Raw genomic sequence first — 25344 nt, forward strand, 5'->3', positions numbered from 1 at the left:
CTCAGACAAAATAAGGCGGATAATAATATAGTTTTTGCCTAAGGACACAAAGGCGTGTCTTATTAAATTAACACTAAGCAACTCAAACGATCGAATAATGTCGCTAGCACCACGTTTCTCAATAATACGTGCATTACTATGTGAAGTGGTAAGATAATGTGAAAATTTCCTTTATCTAAAATAAGCAATACGGATATGTTTCAAATCATTTCTTTTCCATAACGAATACATACCAGTTAAAAACAAGACAGAAGAGTCACAATATGTTGAATATATTTTTGCTAAAGCTCGTGAGTATTTCCCTCGGTTAGGTACATTTTTGCATATCAGAGTTCTGAGTCCTTTATTTAACAATAAATTTCATTGAAAAAAAATAATTCAAGACAATCTCCCCCATAAGACTCCATGGCCGGGAAAGAACAGGGGAGAAAAAATACCAACACAAACAAAATATAAACAACGTCCAAAAACATTTAGTCGCCCATCTTAATAATTCCCAAAAATGACAAGCTGGGCAAGGGATGGTACATGATTTCCGCAACTCAATTAAATATCTAGCTCAATCCAAAGACAACAACCCCATGGGAAACCGGAAAAAATTATTTACTAGCTAGAAATTCTTTAACATAATTTTTGAACATACCAAACTAGTGGCAGCTTTGTGCAAACTTTGAGAGCGTGTTCCAGATCCTGTTGCAAGCTGTCAGAGGGTTGAAATCAGACCGAGTGTGAAAAATCTGAATGTTGGATTCGATAAATTAAGATTAGCTGAATGCGCAAACATTATTATTCTTGCTTAGCTCAGCTCCAGAATAGTCTAGGTCCAAAACATAATCAAGATCAATCCAAAGTCCAGGTAAAACGACCATCAAGATTTTATATGGAATCAGCGTTAATGTTCGTACACATCCGCACTCTCAATGTTATAATATATCCCAAAGTTAATCTGGCTTAAAATTAAACTTTTGTACACTAACAAAATGTCAAATGTACATTCATAATTAGGATTACAATATTTAATAATTAAAAATCTTGCAAGAAATCGAAAAAATTTTGCAACAAATTTTGATAAGAGTTTCACTCTAGAATTTTGGATGGGTTGATTAGAATAATAGAAGCTTGGTCAATTTTAAATAGTTTGTTTTTTCTCTTGTCATTTGCGATGAGCCATAATAATTTTTACTAGCCTGTCTAATAACCCAACGTTGCTTTCTATTTGTTTTTAGTGGCTGATACTTTTTGCCGCTAAGACACATCTTTTCGGAAAAACCCCAAGCTAGAGCTCACAATGTTTCACTATAATTGGTTTAAATCTTTTAAAGATTGAGAATAAAATACTGTCAATTACTTTCATAAGGCAAGCAGCGTTCATTTGAATCGTAGGACCGTTTCGTATAGATTCGTAGGAAAACTTCAAAATAAATAGTTTTACTAACGTTAAATACATGCTAAAACACCATTAAGTAATGCACAGTTCCATCCAGCCAATGTGCATAAGGGGTAGGCAGTTAGGTACGCAATGCTAATGTTTTGTTGGGTTTGGGGCAAAATATTGTCTGGTTTATTTTTCAAAGGCGCTCGCTTACATTTTGGTTTACGATCGAAAAATACTTTTCATTTTTTCAAAAAGGAAGAAGAAGGAAAAATTGTCCCACAGACCTAACAGAGTGAGTTTTCAAAATCCAATTAAGAAAAATATGCCTTTTAATTTGGCCATTTGGATTTCTCTTATCAACACAAAAGCAAAAATTCTTCTAGGATTAAACTCACTATAGCCTAAGTTGTGGGGCTTCTTGCTATCTTAGAAAGTAGGCTAGTCAAGTTCCAGGGGCTAAAATATAGGCCTACCCTTGGAAAATGATATTTTTATTCTAGCTAGCCTACCATCTCTGCTCTTTCCTTATTTTTGGAGCATAAAAGATTGCATTGATGAAAGGTAGTCTTGGCCTATGCCTGTGACTATGTTCATATCTTTTTGTTGTAGTTAGGTTATATCTATCTAAATTTTGACAGAAAAACATGGTAAAGATATAGAGTAGCCTAGCAGCTCTCCAGAAGGAAATATCTTAATAAAAGGTAAAATTCTAGTTTAGTGACTTCTTGCTATCTCAAAAAGGGGTTAGGTTAGGAAAATGAGACTTTCAGGGATGGGTCTACAGGCTAAAGTAGCCTCTATGTCCCAGGAAGGTATTTTCAAGTACCTACCTCCACTCCCTCTCCCTCTAGAGGGTCCTGACCTTTGATGACCCTTAAAAATATTTGTGTTATAAAAGTGAAACCTTGCAAAATAGATCTTCTGCTTGAATAAAGTACAACAAAATTGGGTCAGTGTTGGTATTACCTGAATAATTGTTTTGGGTCATGAAACTATTGTTAATAGATGCATTTTGACTTTTTGAACATATTTTCTCTCTTGTAAAAACTACTGCACACTCACCATTATGGCGTTATTATGTATTTGCACATTAGGGGAGGGGGGGTAAAGCATAGCATATATTAAATACAGTAATGGTTAGTTTATATATTTAATATATGCTATGCTTTACCCCCACCCCTAATGTGCAAATATATAGCCCAAATTTTGTTTATAAACTATTACAGATTTGTGATTTCAAATATCCAATCAATGAAAACAGAAATGATTACAATTCTATATGTATAAATACGAGAATGTTTGGGCTGGAATAACTCCATAACAGTGAGTTTGTGGTAGTTTGGCAAGAGAAAAAAGATGTTCAAAAAGTCAAAATGCGTCTATTAACAATAGTTTCATGACCCAAAACAATTGTTCAGGTAATACCAACATTGGCCCAAAATTGTTTTCAGCTCCACAACTTTGCTCAATCCCAATTTACAAGGTTTTAAATATGTGTTATAAAAGTGAAACCTTGCAAAATAGATCTTCTGCTTGAATGAAGTACAACAAAATTCTTTTCAGCTTCACAACTTTGCTCAATCCCAATTTATGAGGTTTTAAATATATGCAAATACAGTTCCTAAATTAAAAAAAAAACAACATTGATATGGCTCAGAATTCTACTCAAATAGAAGAGAATAGACTCAAATAGAAGAGACTCAGCAGAGAATTACCATCCCATAAGCATCACCTCTGCAGTTGTTAAGGTGCTTGAGAGATTTGTTAATAAAGCTCTAATTGAACATCTTGAGGTCAATAATATCCTTTCCACATCACAACATGGTTTCAGAACTGGTAGATCTGTGGACACTAACCTTATCCAAACATATGAATTAGTGACTACACTGCTTGATGAGGGTTTTCCTGTCAACATGATTCTTCTTGATCTGTCCAAAGCATTTGACAAAGTTTGTCATGAATTCCTCATAATCAAATTGAGGGCTGCAGGTGTCAACAAAGGTGTTGTACAGTGGATTATGGGCTTCCTTTCTGAAAGATCACAGAGTGTCAGAGTTTTTGATTTGCAAGGAACTCCTCATTTCTCTTTTCCCACAACTGTATTAAGTGGCATGCCCCAGGGCACTATTCTTGGACCAACACTTTTCAACTTCTATGTTAACAAATTACCCACCCTTCTTTCAAATCTTATTACCCTTTATGCTGATGACTCAAAACTAGTTGGAAAAGCGGCTACTCCCTCTGACCAGCAATCAATTCAAACAGATCTTGATAGTCTAGAAAGATGGGCTAACATGTGGCTTCTGACTTTCAATGTTGACAAATGCCATGTAATTCATTTTGGCAAAAATAACAAGCATCATAAGTATTTCCTTCAAGACAACTTCCTTTCTGCTGTTTCCAATGAAAGAGATCTTGGGGTTATTGTAGATCACCAATTAAAGTTTAGCAGCCATGCTAAGTCTGTTTCATCTTCTGCAAATAAAACCCTTGGTATCATAAAAAGAACCATCTCCAGCCGACACCCTAGAGTTCTTATGAAGTTATATAAGGTGCTTGTACGTCCACGCCTGGAGGTTGGATGTCATTGGCAGCCCCTTTCTTCAAAAAAGATAGGAAGTTGCATGAGGATGTCCAGCATCATGCCACTAAGATGGTTACCAACATGAATAAATTTCCATACAAAGAATGACTACATCATTTGAAGCTGCCAATGCTGACATACCAACAGAAAAGGGGTGACATTATTTTAACCAAAAAAATCCTCTCTAAAAATACCCTTCCCGGTCTCTTTGCACAGCCCTTGCATTCTGGTACTAGAGGACATTCTTTGAAGCTCTCCATGCAGCATTCCACGAGTAGACATAGAAGCCACTTCTTCAGCCAAAGAATCATCAATATGTGGAACCAGCTCTCTGAAGAAACAGTTTCTGCTACTTCAATTGACATGTTCAAGTCCCACCTTGATAGGGAATGGCTCTGCCAGGAGTTCCTTTACAATTGGGAAGCTGCAGAGTCCTCCACAAGAGTCTAATCTAACAGCCACATTCTACACCAAATGAATTTTTTTTTTCTCATGGAGCATCACAAGGATGGATAATCCTTATATTGCTCCAAGCTGTGATTTAAGGTAATTTAAGGTAAGGTAATAACAGGAATTGCATTTTCAGAACTAAAGGCAGAGAAAAAGCAACTGGTAACTAAAAATTAAGGTAAAATATGATTTTGTCAAAATGTCAATAGGTATAGATCTGTCATGTAGGTGAATTTCAGGGCCCTCTAGAGGGAGAAGGAGTAGAGGTAGGCCCTTTAAAGTACCTTCCCAGGATATGATTTAGCCTGTAGACCCATCCCCGAAAGTTTCATTTTCCTAACCTAACCCCTTTCCAAGATAGCCAGAAGTCATTAAACTAGAATTTAAGGGTAGGCTAGTACCATTATATTCTTTATTCACTGGACTTGTAACAGGCTAGCCTATGTTTCAGACATAGCAATTCTGCCAAGCAAATTGGGTCATTTTTCAAATCTGATATGTTAACCTAGCTTTATTTCATAAAAACCATATGAAATTTATGATCAAAAATTGGGTTAAAATATTGATGAAAATCAGGAAAAACAAACAAATATGGGAACATTTGGAGATATTTCCAGTATAATGCTATGAATTAATTAGACATACTGTCCAATAAATTTTGGTAAATGTTTAGTTTTGTTCCAAATGCTCTAAAGTGTGTATTACTGCATATAGCAAGATTCTGATGATTGCAAATTGTTTCTTTGTCATTATTAGAGAAGAGCATCCATTTTTTGATTTCTAAAATCCCCCTCCAATGAGACTAAAAATAAGTAAAGTGTGCTCTCTTACAGGTAACATTATCTATAGAGTGAAATCTATTAGTGCATGCACCATGCAGGCAGCAGGGCAAGATCTTTATTCTATATTTATTCAACAAAGAGCAATAAAACTAAAAAAAAAGTAATAATAAGAAAACCTCAAACAAGGTTTATTAAATAAACATAGAATACAGACCTTGGCCCTCTGCCTGCAGGGCTCATGGACCAATACACTCTGCTCTATAGGTAATGTCACCTGTAGTTAAGCCCACTTTGCTCATTTTTATTTCACCCCATGGAGGAGGAGGATCAACCAAAAATGGATATGCTTCTAGAATTAGCATTTCCAAGTGCTCTAAACTGGTGCAAACTATGCTGCAAAGCAGCATAGTTTCCAGTTTAGAGCACTTGGAACAAAACTTAACATTTACCTTTTTTTTTATTCTCTGAATTTGATAGTTGGTTTACTCAAAAGTTCAGTTATGGACCTTAAAGGTTTTCTCTTTTCTCTTATTTTTGGCTCTAGAAAAGGTTAAAATATAGGATAAAAACATATTATTTGATTATAATTACATTCTGTTAGAGTTGTATAGGCTTAGCCTAATTCACAAGAATTGATTCATCATGATTCAATTAAATACACAATTTGTATTTTTTTTAAATTGCTGCATTTAGTTTAAACTGTTTATGTCACTCTTGTTTAAACCATTCTACCTGTAGAATCAACCATGACAAAATCAAGAACTGGAAAACACAACTTTACTCCAAACAACTCGGAATTATGTAGCAAATCTTGCCCTTACTCAACAGATTGATCAACCAACCCGCTATAGAGATGGTCAAAACCCAACTATACTTGACTTGGTATTTACAAACAACCTGATGCAGACACTTCTCTCAAATCTTTACTTGCAATTAGTGCTATGTTTTTGGTGCTGGTTTCCACTAGGCCAAGAAATATGACAAAAAGATCTTATGCAGATTGCAATAAAATCTGAGAACACTTGTCTGAAGTTGATTGGCAATCTTTGATTTTTAGTGATAATGTGGATGACTTGTGTTTCAATTTTAAGTCATGCTTGCTTGCAGTTGAGAAGCAATTTACTTCCATAACATACACAGAGAAAACAAAAATATTGCAATTTCTCACTAAAGAAATAAGAGAAGGCATTAAGAATAAGAATAAGGCATGGAGGAAATACAAGAAATCAAAATAGGAGAATCATCTTGCTGATTTCAAAAAACGCTGTAACAAGATGAGAAATCTCACATGTAAAATCATAACTGGTTATGAAGCAAATATAGCCCTTAGTGCAATTCAAACCCCAAAAAGTTTTGGAAGTATGTTTCCAGCTCTAATCCTAATAGACACAGAATATGCCAGCTTAAATATCCTGATGCTACTGTGCTTGATTCCCCCACATACATTGCAACTTGTTTAAATGCCACTAATTTCTCTCATTCAGTTCTGGTATCTGTAATGTCATTTATTGAATAGGTTTATTGACCCAGGCTACCTACAAAAAACATAACATGAAACTTCTATACAACATAATATAAAAATACTACATCTTTCTTCTCATAATAAAAAGCAACATACTAAACTTCCAAAACACTTTAACTTCAAGGGTGGTCCACTAAAGTCTTGGCTCGGTCCACTTCACTGAGTCTTTGGCCGTGTTAAGGCTGCAGCTTTTCATACTTCCTTTCACTTCACTCCTTTTACAGGTTTAACTTCAGGGGTCTTCTTACTGTTTGACCATAGCGCGTGCATAGCTGCAATGGTGTTTTGCTGGTACCCTGGGGCTGAGATATGGTGGCCGTCTGGTTGGGGCTCTGGCTGGCCTGCTGACCATCCTGTTGTGGCAATGGGGATATGAACAGGTCTGGCTGTGAAGCTGAGGGTGGTGACTCAATAGCCGTTTCTGTTGTTGGTGGTGCTGCTTCATCGCTTGTCTCACTGACTTGGCTCAAACCTTGCTGGCTTTGATGTGGATGGGCTGTGAGATGTTTATGGTTTCTCCTTAGCACGGAACCTTCGTTGGTATGCACCCAGTGGATCGTGGCTGTCCTGCATGGGATAGCACAACAGCCTGACTCCATGGTCTGTCAAGTGTCTTCTGTACATAAACTGCATCTCCAGGGGTGAGTTGTTTCACTGATCTAGCTGATTTGTCATGATACAGCTTTTGGCGTTTCTGCATTTCAGTTCTTCGTCAAGTGAACTGTGTGGTTGGAATGACTTTCTTCTTTAGGTGTTGTGAGGTGCACGGCAGGGTGGATCATAGCTGATGCAACATTAGGAGCTGGGCTGGTGAAGTGAACCTGTCGACTGGTGTATTCCTATACTCTAGTATACCCAGGAAGGGGTCTTCTCCATTTTCTGTCACTTCCGTCATGATGTTTTTTGAGATTTGCACCACCTTCTCGATCAGTCTGTTGGATTTTGGGTATCCTGGGCTGGACGTGGTTAGTGAGATTCCCCACGTCTTGGCAAAATCGGTAAATTCTCTTGATGTGAACTGAGGTCCGTTGTCTGACATTGGCTGAGATGGTATGCCGTGTTGGGCGAAATGGGCCTTGAGTTTCGTGATGACTGCACTGGATGAGGTTGTTGGAAGCTTGTCGATTTCGAAAAAACAGCTGTGGTAGTTGAGGGTTACCAAGAAACTGGCACTTTTCCATTCAAAGAGATCAGTCGCAACCTTTTGCCGCAGCAGCCTCTCGATGTTGTGATTCTCGATGTCTCGAGTTCCTTTGAATTACTTGGCATGTTGTTGGCGCATGTTTGGCACTTCGCTATGTACTGCTCAATGTCTGCGTTGAGTCCTGGCCAATATACCAGCATTCTGGCTCATTGTTTCGTTTTCTTGATTCCAAGATGGGCTGCGTGTAACTGCTGCAGTGTAGCTGCCTGCATATTCTTGGGGATGATCAACCTTTCTCCTTTGAGTAGGATGCCTTTTTCGAAGGAGAGTTCATGCTGCAAGTTCCAGTATGCTAGGATGTTGGTTGGGCAGTCTTTTCTTGCACTCGGCCACCCTGCTTGGACTGTTTTGATGAGGGTACTCAGTTCTGAATCCTTTGTTGTTTCCACCCGGATCTCTTCGAGCTTCTGGTCACTGGCAGGTAGGTAAGATAAGATATAAGATATTTATTTCAAAAAAATCACTATCACAAGCCCCTCAAAGGGCCGAATTCGGACTTTGGAGTCGACTAATAAAACAAACAAAGCAAAAAACACTAATAATAATGGATAATCAAATTATGAGTAAAAGAAAAATATATATAAGTCAGAAAAAAAAGGAAGGGGACAAAAAAGTCTAATAATACAGAAAAGAACAAGAAATAAACATATATATCTACAAATTAAAAGGGACACTAAAAAAAGTCCAAAAACTCACAAAAAAAAGAACAAAGCATAAAACACACGAAAAACACATATGAATTAAAAGGGAAACTAAACCAAAACAGCGGAGGGCAAGCAAATTAGTGTAACGACCTAAATCACCTCACATGAAAAAGAAAAAAAAGGGGGGAGGAGAAACTAGTCGGCTATTTTATTTATTTTTTCTGTGATGAAGGGGACAAAGGTTTTTTCATATCTGGAAGTAACGCAGTGAATGTGGGACAAAACTGGGATAGGCTCAGAAACAGCTCGAGGCTGTCATAATCTGGATGGTGAGTGACGTTTTGGGAAAATACTTGCCATCCGAGGGTTCGTTATTGCATTTTTTGAAAAAAGGAGGCACAACGACGACCTCCTTCGCTCAAGGGTTTCCAAACTAGCTTTTTTTAGGAGCAGAGAGTAAGGCACCTTGCCTTCTTTGAAAATTATTTGCAAGGCTCTTTTTTGGATTGACTCAATTTTGTCTGCTTCTTCACAGGAGATGCCAGGGTGCCAAAATGGACAAGCATATTCAAGATGCGGACGGACGAAAGACGTGTACAACCTTAAGGAGTGAGAAGGGGGGACGCTATATTCATTTAGGAGCTTAAGGAGGGCGATAGACGCATCAGCTTTATGGATGATATCTTTAACGTGGATATCCCACTTTAAATTTGAAGAAATTGTGACTCCAAGTATTTTAACCGAGGATGCATAAATTTCAGGAGGGATAGGATTAAGAAAACAGGGCGAGGATTTGAGGAAACAAATCGGCATTATCATGGACTTAGAGGGGTTTACGGTCATATCTAGGTCCAAAGCCTCACTTCCAATTTCATTGAGAATACTCATAGGGTCGCTTATTAAATTTCTGAAGCAACTTTCACCAATCGTTAGGTCATCAACAAATTTACAACGGTCAGGAACTTCCTTTGCAAGGCTATTAACCATGACTGAAAAAAGGAGGGGGGGGCCTAGGAGAGTTCCTTGGGGTATGCCATTGTAGATAGGGTACAAGTTGATGTACATAGACATCTAGACTTTCTTCCAGTGTTGGATCCGCATCGCCCAGGTGTAGGCGGGATAGAGCATTGGCTACAGGCATTTCTGAGCCTGGTCGGAACTTCAGGCTAAGGTCATAAGGCTGGAGCTGGAGCATTAATCTCTGTACTCAGGGTGGGGCCTTGTGGATAGGGTTTGCCACCACCGTTTCAAGTGGGCACTGGTTAGTAGTAACTTCGACATGCCGGCCATAGAGATAATGGTGGAAATGTTTGCAGCCAAATACAATGGCGTACAACTCTTTTTCTAGTTGGGAATATTTCTGCTCTGTTTTGCTGAGTGATCTTGATGCGTACACTGTGACTTTCCCCTCCAAGACCAGGTGTGCACCAAGTCTGTGGCTAGAGGCGTCAACTATGAGTTCCATGTTGTTACTCTTGTGGTTGAAGAACGGGGTGTTGGATACTATGGAGCTCTTCAAGTCTTCTAGGATCTGTGTGTGTTCCTCTTCCCAGATGAACAGGTCTACTTTAGTCAGGTCATGGAGTTTTTTGTTCTTTGTTGAGAGACTTGGTATGTACTTGGCTAAGTAATTGATCATCCCAAGACGTGTTTGGAGTTCTTCTCGGCATGATGGGCTTGGCATGTTGTTTATGGCATGGATCTTATTGGGGTCTGGCTGCATTCCTTCAGAGCTTATGACGTGCCCGAAGTACTTTACTCTGGATACTGAGAACTTGCACCTCTCTTCATTGAATCGGATGCCCTTGACAAGGGCGCGTTGCAATATTGCTGCTAGGCGTTTGTCGTGTTCTTCTTGGGTGTTGCCATACACGATCATGTCGTCAATGATGATTTCGAATCCTTCTAGGCCTTGGAAAGCGTCTTCCATTTGCTGCTGAAATTCATCTTGGGCTGAGATGATTCCAAAGGGCATTCGCTTGAAATGGTATCTCCCATAGATTGTGCTGAATGTCATGAGATAAGAAGAGTCATCAGACAGCAGAACCGACCAGTAACCGGATCAGGCATCAAGTTTGGTGAATACTTTGGCTCCGTGTAGCTTTGAGGTGACATTGTCCAGAGTGGGAATCGGGTAGTGCGGTCGCTTGATGGACTTATTTAGATCAACTGGATCTATGCACAGTCTTATGGAGCCGTCCTTCTTTTCTACCATTACCATTGAGTTAACCCATTCAGTCGGGGTCACTACTTTTTCTATGATACCTAGGCTTTCTAAGCGACTGAGCTCTGTCTTGAGCTTATCCTGCATAGCGGTGGGGACTCGTCGGGCTGGATAGATGGTTGGTGTAACGTTATCCTTTAGGTGTATGTTGCATTCTCCGTCCAGCTTTCCAATTCCTCTGAATACTTCTTTGTACTTTTCCTTCAGGTGTGGTACTTGGGAGGTTGCTACGTCTATGTTTAGGACTAGTTTGATCAGGTCCTGGTTGAGGCTAGAATGGTAGCCAAAGATTGGGGAGGATGAGGTCTCGACTACGTAGAACTGCTGCATGCTGCTCACGTTGTCTTTGTACCTACAGGATAGTTTGCAGACTCCTATTACTGGGATCCGTGCTCCACAATAGCTTGTGAGGCGCTTACTGGTGTGTTTCATGGTGGGCTTTGGCGTGATGAGGTCAAAATACTTCTTTGGGATGATATTCACCTGGGCTCCTGTGTCAATCTTAAATTGTAGAGGGAACTGGTTGTTGATATTCAGTGGAATAACTGCTTCGTCTTTGTTCTTACTTTGCTCGATGGAGTAAAGGAAAACAGTTTCGTCGCCGGGGTTTGTATCTGCAGCATCTTCATCAACTGCACTGTGACCGTCTTACTTCAACAGACCCTGGCAAAGTGGTTGGTCTTTTTGCATATGGAGCAGGTTTTCCCCTTTGCAGGACAGATGTGTGAGGGGGAGTATGTTCCGCCACAGAAGTAGCATGCTTTACTCTTGGAGCTGCTTGCTTCTGTCTGTTTGTTTCTACCACTGTTCCGGTTTTGGTAGCGGGATATAGCGTCGATCTCTTGTTTGATGGGGGCTGGCCTCGTTCCATTGAATGTCTTGAGTTGAGCCTGGGTCGCTTCATAGCTTCTGCGCATAAAGGTTGCTTTATCCAGTGTGAGTTCATCGCCTTCAGACCAAGAGCTTTTCACGCACATTTTGGTTTTGGATTCCACATACAATTCGGTCCCGAACCATTTCATCTGGGTCTGAGTAGGAGCATGGTTTCACTAATGTCCTTAGATCTGTGATGTATTTTTCCACAGTCTCTGTGTCGTTTTGGTCTCGCTTCTGGAACAGGTATCGTGCAAAAACTGTGTTCTTCTGAGGTGTAGCATATGCTTTGAATTTAGCGAGGTAAGGTTCGATTTTATGCAGCTCTTCAGGCGCGACGTTGAAGGTGTTGAATATTTCCCGACCTTTTGCTCCAGACCAGATGAGTAGGTAGGCACACTGTACTTTTTCTGTTTTGCCTGAAAGTGGCCCTGCAAACATCAGCTTAGCGTGTTCTTCAAAGCGGTCCCATTCCTCTGAAAGGGAGTTGACCTCCCAGTTTATTGATGGCTGAAGGACGTCCATTGTTATTCAGATCCCACTTCTGACATCATGTAATGTTGTCTATTGAATAGGTTTATTGATCCAGGCTACCTACAAAAAACATAACAAGAAACTTCCATACAACGTAATATAAAAATACTACAGTATCTCCTCCCCCTTTCCCAGAAAGGAACCATGTCCACAAAATGCCATCTGTTGTGATTGATGTGGATGATGTTCACAAGCACCTGAATAAGTCGGATCCAAACAAGGCACAGGGCCCCAATTACATTCATCCACGTTTGCTGAAAGAAACTACAGCTCTTTTTGCCATATCACTGGCTGATATTTTTTAGATGTCCATAAGGATGATGCTGGTACCAGCTGATTGGAAGTTGGCCAATATAGTTTCAATTTTCAAGAAGGGAGATAAAAATAGCCCTGAAAATTTCCAGCCTATTAGTCCTACACCAGTTATTTCAAAACTGCTTGAAAGTACTTTCAATTATGCTATTATTAACCACCTTGAAAAAAATGGCTTACTGTCAAAGTCTCAACATGGTTTGAGAAGGAATTGGTCCAATGAGACAAACCTGATCCAGTCCTATGATATAGTCACTAAACTAATTGAGGAAGATAAAGCAGTGGATGTCCTGTTACTTGACCATGGAAAGGCCTTCAATAAAGTTGTCCACAAATATCTTTCACACAAGCTCCATGCATATGGAGTTTATGCTGACATTGTGGAGTGGATAAGATCATTTCTGATTGGCCGAATTCAGAAAGTCATGGTTGACTCTGATAACGGAGACCCCATATTTTCAGAGCCTGCATCAGTTATAAGCAGGCTTTAAATTCTAAAATTATATGTCTTAATATGTATATGCATATTATTATCTAATAAATAAATCATCAAAAAACATCTGTTTATCTTGCTTTTATTTTTATGTGAGGCCACCAGGAAAGTCAGAATTATAAATGTGGTCATGAATGAAAAAAAAAGTTTAAGAACTCCTGGTATAGACTAATAGACTCTTTTTAAATACTGGGCCAAAAGGGACAATCACTTGATTTAAAATACATTTAGACTTGAAACAAGGGAGCTTGAAACTATGAAAGATAAATTAAAGAATAAATTGATATCAGATAAATACAAGCATAGGTCTCTTTGAGTCTGTTACATAGCTTCCTAAGGGCAAAAGAATAATCGAAAGTTATAAGTATTAATCCATCAAGGGTTTGGGGATGGTTCTTCTTGAATTCTTAGGGTTTGTACAACTGTTGCAGATATTCCACACATCGTGGGAAATCCCTTCATGACGGGTCTATACAACCCACAGTGAATTTTGGAAAATCTATGCATAAAATTCAACTTGGTCACATTAACAGAGCCATATCTGCCTAATGGGAGATATCTGAGTGGCAGCCATAGCTGGTAGAAAAAGATACTTCAGAATCTCCAACTCAATGACTATGAAACAAGATTTTATGGACTATTCTTGAAATTGTTCATAATTGAGGGGAAAGTTGGCCCATCCCCCGTGGTATTTTAATTTGTACTTTCAATAAAATCTACTTATGCTTGGAATCAATTTAACTTGTTGAATACAAAAAAAAAAAAAAAGATGAAATGTAAATCGTTGAAAGAGTCTATTGCACATTGACGCCTAGTACAGATCAGTATAGTCTATTTCAGAACAAACAAAAGCAGGCTAAATTTACTGTAAAGTAAACATATCAAAAATATAGTCTGTTTGGAGGTTCCAAGTTCTGTGTTTCTAGTTTTCATAGCTGTACAAGAAACAAAAACGAAATACATGCAAATAATTTTTAAGCATGTTTTTTGTATTGACTTTTAAGGAGGAATTTGTAAAAAGCAAATGATTAGTAGTCAACTTTTGCTTTAGATAAATGTCCATAACCAGATTTGTGTAATATATTCCTACCCTTCTATTTGCATGTACTTGCATCATAATATCAAGCTTTTTCATTCTGTGGGCAGTTTTGTTTATCATGGTACATGAATTTGACTTTTTTTCAGCATCTTTGTGGAAAAAGACATAAGACAAACCATCAAAGACATTTGCAGCTGGATTTCATAAGTAGTATTGCTTGCTTCAGCCATATAAGTGCTCATATTGGAACCTGTACCTTCCTAGGAAGCAATGTCAAATCAAGGACAGCCATCTGAGCAAGAACAAGCACCACCGGAAGCAAGTACTTCAGATCAGGGAAAATTTGCTGCTCTGTTTTCATATTTCAAATCTCATCCTTATGATGTTGTGCTAGCTGTTACAAGGCTTTTGACTTTGGTTTACAGCTTCGGCTATGTCTTCCCTTTTTTCATGTAAGTACATGTAGTGGGGGCACTAGTTTTGGTAATGATATCTTTTTTTAATTTATCTTCAACTCTGGCTGCCCTAAGTTGGTAATACAATAAAAGTCATGTACAATGGAAAACAATGCTATTGCCCATGTATTTTATCCTTGCTCTTTAATTATTTTTGTTTGTATTGCTCTTTCATTTTACTTGGGGAGAGGGGAATTTTTTGATTTCCTGTCATTTTGTTACTTGCAAGTAAAGTTTTGTCCTGCATGAAGGTCTGTCCTACCACTATTTTGTGGGTTGCTACAAATCATTGTTTCAATGAATTTGGAATGAAATCCCCACACAAATAAAATTTCCTAACAAAAGTTTCCTAGAAAAATTTCCTAGAAAAATCTGTTTTAAAGGTTTGCTGATCATTCTTATGCTAGAGATCCAGAATTTTGATTTAGGTATTACTTGAGAAGGTGATAAAAATGGGACTTAAAACCTTAGGTTTGTAAAGGAAATATTGTAAATCGGGTTTGTAAATAGAATTTTATTATACTAAATCACATCTTACAGTAATAGAGAGTTTTCCGATGCCATAGAACCTTTCCATGTTGGAAACTAATTGAGCTTCTGAATAAAATAAAAATGGAGTTTTGTTCTAGAAGTTTATTTAGTGAATTTGATGCACTTAGATTCGTTGACGTTAAGCTCCCATTTACTGTGGGGGGGGAGGGGGGCTCATCATATTCAACGTTTGTGTCTGTATTGCAAGAAGAAGTTACTAAAAAAAAAAAAAAAAAAAAAAAAAAAAAAAAAAAAAAAAAAAAAATCTCTGAAGAACTGATGTTAAAGAAAAGTATGTTGACTACAAAAAATTTAACTGCTAAATAGATGGAACTATGTTCTTGGGGACGGTCATGTATGCTTTTATGTGTGTAAGTGGTCTGTGTACTACTGAGAGCGTTAATATCAATTCAAACTTTTTCAGGAATCCTCAAGATTGTTACTTCAAGGCTCTTGCTTCAAATGCAGCCACCTCTGCCCTAAGACTTAATCAACGAGCCCCTCCTTTTCAGTTGAGTCAAATTTATTTTGCGCAACTGCTGCTAGAAGATAGTGCCCATTATTTGTTCTATTCTTTGACGTTTATATACTCACCCCCCTTGACACGTAAGTTGAAAACCATATATGTTAATGTACGTATAACTCATATGTGCAAGTTCTATGTTTGTCTGTTCAGTCTCTTTAATGATTTTCAATGAAAATTTTTAAGCTATAAACTTTAAACTTTCTGCAAATAATCTTGGAGCAACGTAAATGCAAGTCTAAGCTTATATTTTACAATAATAATAAATATGTATACATATATATATATATATATATATATATATATATATATATATATATATATATATATATATATATATATATATATATATATATATATATATATATATATATATATATATATATATATATATATATATATATATATATATATATATATATATATATTATATTTTTATATATATTATATATATATATATATATATATATATATATATATATATATATATATATATATATATATATATATATATATATATATATATATATATATATATATATATATATATATATATATATATATATATATATATATATATATATATATATATATATATATATATAAATGTGCTGTCCGTCTGTTACAATATCTTCTATAAAAAAGGGGAAAAAAATAGAAAAACCAAAAAAAAAAGGGAAAAAAACAACTAAAATGAAAAAAAAACTAAAAAAAGAAAAAACTAAAAGCAAGAAAAAACTAAGAAAGAAAAAACTAAAAAAAAAAGAAAAAAACTAAAAAAGAAAAAAAAAGAAAAACTAAAAAAGGAGAAAAAACTAAAAAATAAAGAAGAAGAAGAAAACTAAAAAAGGTAAAAACCAAAAAAAAACTAGAATACTTTAAAAAAGAAAAAATTAAAAAAGAAGAAACTAAAAAAAGAATAAAACTAAAAAAGTAAAAAAAGAAAAAACTAAAAAAGAAAAAAAAACTAAAAAAAAAGAAAAAAAAACTAAAAAAAGGAAAAAACTAAAAAAGAAAATATCATATATATGTATATAAATATTCAAGCTAGAAACTTGAAATTCTATGCTAGTAATCCTGTAACAATGAGAATGCTAAATTTTCTGCAAAGAAATGTAGGATCATGAGAAAGCAAACTAAACTATAAATAAAGGAAATGATATAAACTAGAAAGTTTTACAAAATTTAAATCGATGTGTACATAAATTTAATTGTTTATTTATCTGTGTATCCTTCTAGTAATTGCAGCCAAACTATTTAAGCTTGGAATCGAAAATTGGCTGCGAATAATCCTAAAACCGCGAATATGAGAAGTTAAGTTATTCAAATCGAAATGTATTAACTTAGCAAAAAAATGTGATATCATCATAAAAAGAGTGTGAATGTCCACCATAGGGAGTAGAGGAGAGGTAACGTTAGGCTGAATGTTTGAAGGCCAGATGCCTTATTCCTGTATTCATGAGAGCTGAAACCCTTACCTGCTGACAGTAGGGACCTGAGGCAGTTGACAAAAAGCTGACGAAGCCAGCTTTTATCTTGTATATTTATATACAAGACCGTATGTCACTATTCACCCTTAGAAGCAGCATATTTTATAAAAATCTAGTTAGGTAGTTGATATTTGCAATTTGGTCAAAAATTTTAAACTAGGTACTATACTCGATTATTACTAATATTAGATTTTTGTTACGTGTAAGTTCTATATGTAATTAAATAATAAAAAAAAACAAGTTTTTTAAATGAAAGTAAGGAGCGACATTAAAACTTAAAACGAACAGAAATTACTCCGTATATGAAAGGGGCTTTTCCTTCTCAACGCCCCGCTCTTTACGCTAAAGTTTGACCCTTTCTCTTAACTCTACATTTTAAAACTGTAAAAAACTTTAAAAGAGTCAAACTTTAGCCTAAAGAGCGAGGGATTGCGGAGGGGACAACCCATTTCATATACGGAGTAATTTCTGTTCGTTTTAAGTTTTAATGTCGCTCCTTACTTCCATTTAAAAAACATGTTTTTTTAATTTAATTTCTGAACGTTTTTGAATCAATGCATGTTTTGATTTTGGCTCTCCGCAGAGGAATAATTGAAACGAAATTTGTATATTTATTTTTTTGGCTAAATGGCTTTCTCATAATTTTGATCGAATGATTTTGAGAAAAAGAAACGGGGGAGGAAGCCTAGTTGCCCTCCGATTTCCGGTTAATTAAAAAGGCAACTAGAACTTTTAATTTTTTTACGAATCTTTTTATAAGTAAAAGATATACGTAAATTATAAATTAGCTTAATTAAATAACTTTTGTATTCTGATGTGTTTATTACATATATGAGGGGGTTCGCCCCCTCGTCAGTACCTCACTCTTTACACTAAAGCTTAAATTTTGTCCCTATTCATTAAGAATGACCCCTGAATCACAAAAGCCGCAGAATAAATAGTTGAAATTACTAAAATACTTTAGCGTAAAGAGCGAGGTATTAGGAGGAGGTGAGCCCCTCATATTGGTAATAATTTCTGTTCAATTTAAGTTTTAATGCTGCTGCTTACTTCCAGCTGAAAAAAACTTTTTCATAATTATTTTTTCCTTGTTTTTTTTAAGTAATGCTAGTAAATCCTGCTCTCCCTTCATGGAAATTTTCTTCCCCCATTACAAATTCCTCGATGGAAAGTTCCCTCCAGCATATCCCCCTCTTTTCAACTCCTGCCTCCAACCAAAAAATCCTCCTGAAAACGCCTGTACACTTCCCAATAACCATTACTATATGTAAGCACTGGTCAAAGTTTTGAACTTGTAACCCCTCCCACGGGGACTGTGGGGGAGTAAGTCGTCCCCAAAGACATAGTTATAAGGTTTTTCGACTACGCTGAATAGAATGGCTATCTCAGAATTTTGATCCTTTGACTTTGGGAAAATAATTAGCGTGGGAGGGGGCCTAGTTGCACTCCAATTTTTTTGGTCACTTAAAAAGGGCACTAGAACTTCATTTCCGTTAGAATGAGCCCTCTTGCAACATTCTAGGACAACTGGGTCGATACGATCACCCCTAGGGAAAAAAAAAACAAAAACAAATAAACACGCATCCGTGATCTGCCTTCTGGCAAAAAATATAAAATTCCACATTTTTGTAGATAGGAGCTTGAAACTTCTACAGTAGGGTTTTCTGATACGCTGAATCTGACGGTGTGATTTTTAAGATTCTATGACTTTTAGGGGGTGTTTCCGCCTATTTTCTAAAATAACGCAAAGTTTCTCAGGCTCGTTACTTTTGATGGGTAAGACTAAACTTGACGAAACTTATATATTTAAAATCAGCATTAAAATGCGATTCTTTTGATGTAGCTATTGGTACCAAAATTCCATTTTTTAGAGTTTTGGTTACTATTGAGCCGGGTCGCTCCTTACTACAGTTCGTTACCACGAACTGTTTGATGTAGCTGTATGAGTTGCTGGAGAAGGGATGCAAATAAATTTTTGCGCCCAAGTGTCAGTCTTCACTTCTTGCACTGGCTGATGCTAGACATAACTGGGTCTTGTTTGTTTTTTACTGACGGCTTTAGCTCTTTTATTATAGATTGTTATATTTAGCAATTATATTTATTGTGTAAAGGAAAATGAATTAGATTAAAGTTTTATTGAAACTTAGTTTTGTTCTATTCTAGAAAATTTTAAACTGAATTTTCTTTGCAGTTGTTTTGCTGCCTGTTGCACTTTTCGCTATTCTTAATTTCTCCCATGCGTCTTCAGCTTGGCTTGCTGTGAGTACTTCCTTTTTGTTTCTGTATATATTTTTTTACGTTGGGTTCTCGTGAAAATATCTTGATGCTTTTTTTAAGTAGAAGAAAACGCAATCTAGAATACCTACCGTTTTTAAGCCTCAGTCCATTCGTTCTTACCAATGCCCCAGCCACACTCTAATAACACCTATGAGTAAGAAAGTTTTATCAATGATATATGTCTTTCCTTCATTTTGACGTCGCATTTGCACTACTGGAGCCAAAAATTCAAATGTCAAGAAATTTGGTTGAAATTCTGTATCACCACTAATTTGACGGTATACATTATTGGTTCTGTAGTTGTTCATAATTTTGCTTTTATTCAACAAGTGTGACTGTAATTTGGCTTAAGAATATCCCATGCTTTTGAAAAAAAAATTGGCCGAATCGATAATGATAGTCATGATAATGCCATAAAACGTTTTGTATCTGAATGTTTCAGTTCTGGACTAAGCCTTTTTGAGCAGTCAAGTGAAATCTTCTGTTTTTTCTTTTTTTTTTCATTGCCGTTGTCAAGCTATTGAAAACGTTTTTAGCCATATGTCCAATCAAGTTTGACAAGAATAATTGCGATCGAATTGTAATCATACGGTTTCTTGCAATAAATTGCTCATCTATGAGAAGAAAACAATTAACTTGAAAATAAAAAAAAACCTTCCTTTTTTTGAAAAGCTTTCTAAATTACATTCTGTCCGATTTTTAAATGCCATAGTTTTATTATTGGCTAATCCTCGGAATATTCATTTTTTTTTTTTTTTGCTCAAATACTAAAATGTCGGATTGTAATATAAATGCTAGGTAAAATATGAATGTTCAGTCGAAATTTTCGATCAGCCGTAGGTTTGTGCAATAATTTACTTTGTAGTATTTTTTGTGTGGATGTGGGTGGGATGGGGAGATGGACCCCATATGCATTTGTAAAATCAACAAAATCTTTCGCAATTAGTCTGTAATCGGGAGACTATCAAGTAGGTTCACAGCAGAAACAGATTCACCCTTCGCAGCAGCGTTTTACATCTCCAATAATAATGGGCTCGTAGCGTTTTTGCTTACACTTTCAAAGAGAGTTCTACAACTAGAGCATTCTTCAGATAATTTGCCAAGAAAGATCATAGTTTTTGTATCATTAGGTCAACCGCGTCAGTTGGGGTGGAATTTAGGGGGGGGCTGTGTCCCCTCCTAAATTTTTGCCCCTCCCCTCAAGATTTTGAAAAACAAATTTCATGGGGCCTTTAATAGAAAATACCTTTTTTTTAGTATTTTCGTTGGAAAAAAATGGTAAAAAGGACAAATTTGCTCCCGTTCCCTTGATTTTGAACAATAAAATATCCCCCCCCCCGTAAATCTTGGTCATTTTATGCCACTGCATGAGGCAAGTAAGTGTTTATGAAGATGGTTTTAGTAAGTCTCACTGCGGACAAATGGCCATCAGAAGAACAACATGACGGACTCTTGTTTTTACTCAGAAGTCAACTCTCATTTTGTGATGGAGACCAAACATCTGGATGACCCTCCAAAAGTAAATCTTGCATTTGGTGTAAAATTGGGGCATGATAACTTAATATTAGCCCCCTCTTATATAGTCCTCTCTCCATCTTGGGGGGCTTTGGTAGTTTTGGAATTCAAATTCATAACCATTATAAAATGCTGCAGACTTGAAACCCGAAGGAAAATTAGATGGTTTTGCCCGAAAGCTTTTTCTTAGAATTACTTCTTTAAAAAGGGCTATAAATTCAAACTCACCAGTGTAATTTGACGAAGATGAAGCCAAGAACTGGGTAAAGCAATATTTTCATTAATACATTGCTCTATAAATAGTTTCATGTAATCGAAAGTACCTCTAGTTCTCTGACCTGCTTTGGGTTCATAACTTTCCAAACTTGAAAGAGTCTAGCTTCAAAGTGACATATTTGGAATCTGTAACGAAAGACAGTTCCTTTTTATAACCTGATGTTATTTAAAGATTTCTGAGCATATTAAACCTAAAGGCCTACTCTTTTTAAGTTATTATATTTGTATACATACTTATAGCGTTTGACATTAAAATTTTATTGAAGTAAAAAATGCATACAAGGCCCATTTTATTTTTACTTTTAGATCCTAAATTTGTCGAAGACTGGCTTCGTCGCCTCTTGGTTAACTAAAAAAAATATTTTCATGTGCTTCTGAGCCCCCCGTCCACTCTCTCTCTCTCTCGTTTCTCCCTTCCTCCCTCTCTCCCCCTGTAATGCTGTGAAACTCAGGTACTTTTTTCTTACTATTACAGCAATTAAATGAGAACGATCTGCAAATTGGTCGAAAACTGATTGGTTTCATAGAAGCACAGAGAGTGAACATTCTAAGACTTATTGCTTACAGTGAAATACTTCTGATGCCACTTCTTGTTATTTTAGCATTGTAAGTTTTTTCTTCTTTTCTGTATGTCTCGTATTGTTTGGGCTGTCTAACATTTAGTTATTTCATCTTTTATGTTTAAAAAGTTTTTAAATAGAACAAAACCTAACTGAAACAAATATTAAGGCAGTCTCCAGATTTAGCAGCGTTATTAAATTTTAATTGAACAATGAAGCCAAGTCGTTTCTGTGTTAGTTTTTAATATATTTTAGTCTTAGTTAATCTAAGTTCAAAACCTTCTTAGAGGTCGTTTGCTATTTTCATTATTGTTTTATTGAAGAGAAAGCGCCTTAATCTCAAAATACTTGTTTAAATGGGACTCGTTCAACTTTGTATTTGGTGCTCACATTATTACCATTTCATTTTTGTTTCGATTGCGATTTGGGCTACTATATATGTATATAAACTTTTTTTTTTATTTTATGCGTTTTACTACTTCTTTTTTTCCACTGACTAGAGAATTCAATAATGTTTTATAAGAGAGGCACCCGCATGCTTCCGCCTTTTACCCAAGCCAAATTAATCAAACACTTGGAAAACTATAGGTTTTGTCACTATATTAGCTCTATGACTATCTACCTTGGTTCTACTGCCCTAGCAATGATGCATGGACGTATAATAGATAGACATATCTATTAACAAATGAACTAACCTCCTTTTTATACAATCCTAATAAGGGGGAATTAATGCCAGGTTTGCTTCTCACTCAATTGGACTTTCTGTCTTAGCTTTTTCTACAGTTAGCCATGACTTGATGCCCACAACTATTCATTTTGATTCTTTACAATTTTTTTTTTAATTTTGTTTTTCATATTTTCATATATGCCTAGTCTTCGTACAATTATTCTCTAGATGGCTTGCTAAGAAAATGGCTTTCTTTTATGAACAGCTGTGTTCTCAGGATTTAATTTTATGTCTCAAATCTCTTTTTTTGTAAATCTGCAATAGCCCTTATCGTTTTCGTATATCATATTGTTGTCAAATTTAGCTGATATTTTAACGAATTTTGGTTTAATAAGTCGCTTGAAAGATGAATAAGTAGCGAAAAAGCTATGAAGTAATTGATTACTTTAATTGGAAGCGACGGATTGTAGTAAAGTTGTACAAAAGCTACTATTGCAACAAGGTCGTCATGGCTTAATGTCGCCCTGGGCTTTGCACTGCGGTTGGCTCCTCTATCTCATCCTCTTAACAGCTTCGCCTTTGGTAACCTCCTATGGAGGGTTTAGTTTATTTCTCATAATGCCTCCTCCTCATTGCTGATGGTTATTTACTAGCATTATTTTGGGAATAAAGTGTTGTTGCATGGCCTAGCTATTAAAGCTGCTCGTTTGTGACGCATATACTGAATGGACTAGAAAAACATCTTTTGTAGAATTACGTTCTGTGCCTCATAAAAAAAGGCCGAGTCACGGATCTGGCTCTTAGGCACCAATCGTTGAGTACTAAATTGCAAATATTGAACATTCAATTAGTTGCTTCATTAAATATCACTCTAACTTTGTTGTTCGTATTTCAGCTCCACTTTTGGTATTTTGAAGATTTTCATGTACTACCGTTTCTTGTCTCTCCGATACTCGTCAAGAAGGAACCCGTACACAAGGAATAGCTTCACTGAATTCAGGATAGTATTTGAGCAGCTAGCAAATAACCCTCGATGTCCAACATTTATCCGCAGCTTGATCCACAGAAGTATTAGCTTTATCAGTAGATTAGCTCCAATGACTGTGCCTACCTAGTATATAAATTTAGTAATGTACTTAATTTTAGCTCTGTCAATCACTAAGTAATAAAATTCGAGAGTTTGTTTTTGCTTATGATGTAATTTTCCAGTTTTGATATAAATATTATGTGTGTTTGATTTTATAATCCATCAGCAAATTGTTGTCAGCAGCCGTTGGTTACAATTGCAACAAAACGAAACTTTATCGGCTAGTCTTATTCCTTGATCTTTAGTATGGAATTCAAAAATTTCTAAGTACAAAACAAAAAATAGCTTGTATATTTCTTCAGCTGATAAATGACGTCGGATTGTTTTGTATTTCAAAATTGATTGCTTCAGTTTAACACATTTAGTTATCCTTTTATATGGTCAGCCCAAAGATAGGGAAAGATACCACACTTTTTTGAAAGAAATTCAAAAGTCATAAAGATTCGTTTAGTAAATTTTTATTCATTTGTCTCATCTGCAAAGGAGTGTTTACTTCACTGAAGGCGGGGTGGAAAAGTCGTGATTGTAAGAAAGAATACTTTAACATTTCTAGGTCGAAGCAGAGCCGTCTCGAGGTGGTACCCTTCCCCATGTGTAATATCTCAAGGGGTCTTTTTTGCCAAAAAACTCGGGAATTGTTTATCAAAATTTTGAGAAACCCATTTTTTCAACGTGGTTAAAACGTCCCAAAGCTATGCCTTTGGACATAACATGAACCCCAAGAGCCCCTTGGGATATGTCTTTAAGTTATAAAATTTGCCTGTTGTTTATTTATAGTATTTGTTATTCGGAAGTATACAGACATTTTTTTGGAGGAGGTGATTTTTTGCTTGGGATGGGTTTACGTGGGGATAATTTTCCGCGGGAAGGGAAATTCCCAAGGGAAATCTTACAGTAAGGAATTTGACAGAATTCCTATGCAAAATTATTTTTATTAGTCTAACTGTCTCTGTGCCAACTCAGTTTTGCAAGTGGAGATGTTCCGAGTGATTTGTACAGGGGAAATTTTTAGATTATTATGGTTTCCGGGACACAATTTCCATGGAAGGGAGAATTTCTGGAGTGATCGGGAAAACGATTAGAGCTTACAATCTGTTTTGTAATGTAAGTATTCTACATGCTAAGGATAGTTTTTCAATCCAAATCGTCTGCAAGCAATTTTCTGGTGGGAGGGTAATTTTTGGCGAGGATGGACTTGTTCGGAAGGAATTTTAAGGGGGTGTATTTTTCATGGGAGTAATTTTCCACGGAGGAGTTTCACGTGGGGGAGAGGATTTTTCATAAAGGATGAGCCAGATTTTCTTACATTATTTGAAAAAGCATCAAAAATTAAATTTAAAAAACAAGTTTTTTCAACTGGAAGTAAGGAGTATCATTAAAACTCAAAATGAACAGAAAATATTTCGTATATGAAAGTTTTTTCCCCTTCTTCAATACATTGCTCTACGCTAAATTTTGACTGTTTGTCTCAATTGTTTTAAGAACGACTCCTGGAACAAAAGGCCCGCTTAATTACAATAAGAAGCTTTTTTTTAGTGCAAAAAACTAACATGAAGAGCGAGGTATTGAGGAGGGGGGCAACCATATCAATTATTGAATAACAAACAAACAGAAATCGTTCTGTATATTAAGGGGCTGCCCCTTCCTCATTACTTTACTCTTCACGCTAAAGTTCTTAGCACTTTTAAAAAGTTTTCTATTCTAATTAAACGGCTTTTGTGTTTCGGGAGCCGTTCTTAAAAAATTGGGACAAACAGTCAAACTTTAGCGTAAAGAGCAAGGTATTGAGAAGGGGCAATCTTATTATATAAATAATGATCTATGTTCGTTTTGAGTTTTAATGTTACTCCTTGCTTTCACTTCAAAAAACTTTTTTTTTAATTTAATTCTCTGAAGAGCAGCAACTTTAAATTTCCTCATGATTCAT

At 36.1% G+C, this 25344-nt stretch overlaps 2 protein-coding genes across 2 annotated transcripts; both read left to right on the plus strand.

Moving 5' to 3' along the window:
• The first annotated feature begins 1579 nt into the window (after nt 1-1579).
• Nucleotides 1580-23523, plus strand: LOC136040771 (transmembrane protein 33-like). The gene is made up of 6 exons (XM_065725094.1): nt 1580-1667; nt 14183-14488; nt 15447-15628; nt 19227-19294; nt 21579-21709; nt 23226-23523. Exons 2-6 carry the CDS (start codon nt 14307-14309, stop codon nt 23443-23445), a joined length of 783 nt encoding a protein of 260 aa, XP_065581166.1. The 5' UTR covers nt 1580-1667; nt 14183-14306; the 3' UTR covers nt 23446-23523.
• LOC136034871 (uncharacterized) lies at nt 12510-12995 on the plus strand. The gene has a single exon (XM_065716350.1). The coding sequence runs from the start codon at nt 12510-12512 to the stop codon at nt 12993-12995; it is 486 nt and encodes a 161-aa protein (XP_065572422.1).
• Nucleotides 23524-25344: the final 1821 nt, after the last annotated feature.

Source organism: Artemia franciscana, chromosome 2 (assembly GCF_032884065.1).
Source record: "Artemia franciscana chromosome 2, ASM3288406v1, whole genome shotgun sequence".
NCBI lineage: Eukaryota > Metazoa > Arthropoda > Branchiopoda > Anostraca > Artemiidae > Artemia > Artemia franciscana.

Coding starts and splice junctions, on each gene's coding strand:
- LOC136034871 (XM_065716350.1), top strand. CDS start 12,510: ATGATGCTGGTACCAGCTGATTGGAAGTTGGCCAATATAGTTTCAATT.
- LOC136040771 (XM_065725094.1), top strand. CDS start 14,307: ATGTCAAATCAAGGACAGCCATCTGAGCAAGAACAAGCACCACCGGAA. Junction 14,489..15,446: donor TATGTCTTCCCTTTTTTCAT/GTAAGTACATGT, acceptor AAACTTTTTCAG/GAATCCTCAAGATTGTTACT. Junction 21,710..23,225: donor CTTCTTGTTATTTTAGCATT/GTAAGTTTTTTC, acceptor TTCGTATTTCAG/CTCCACTTTTGGTATTTTGA.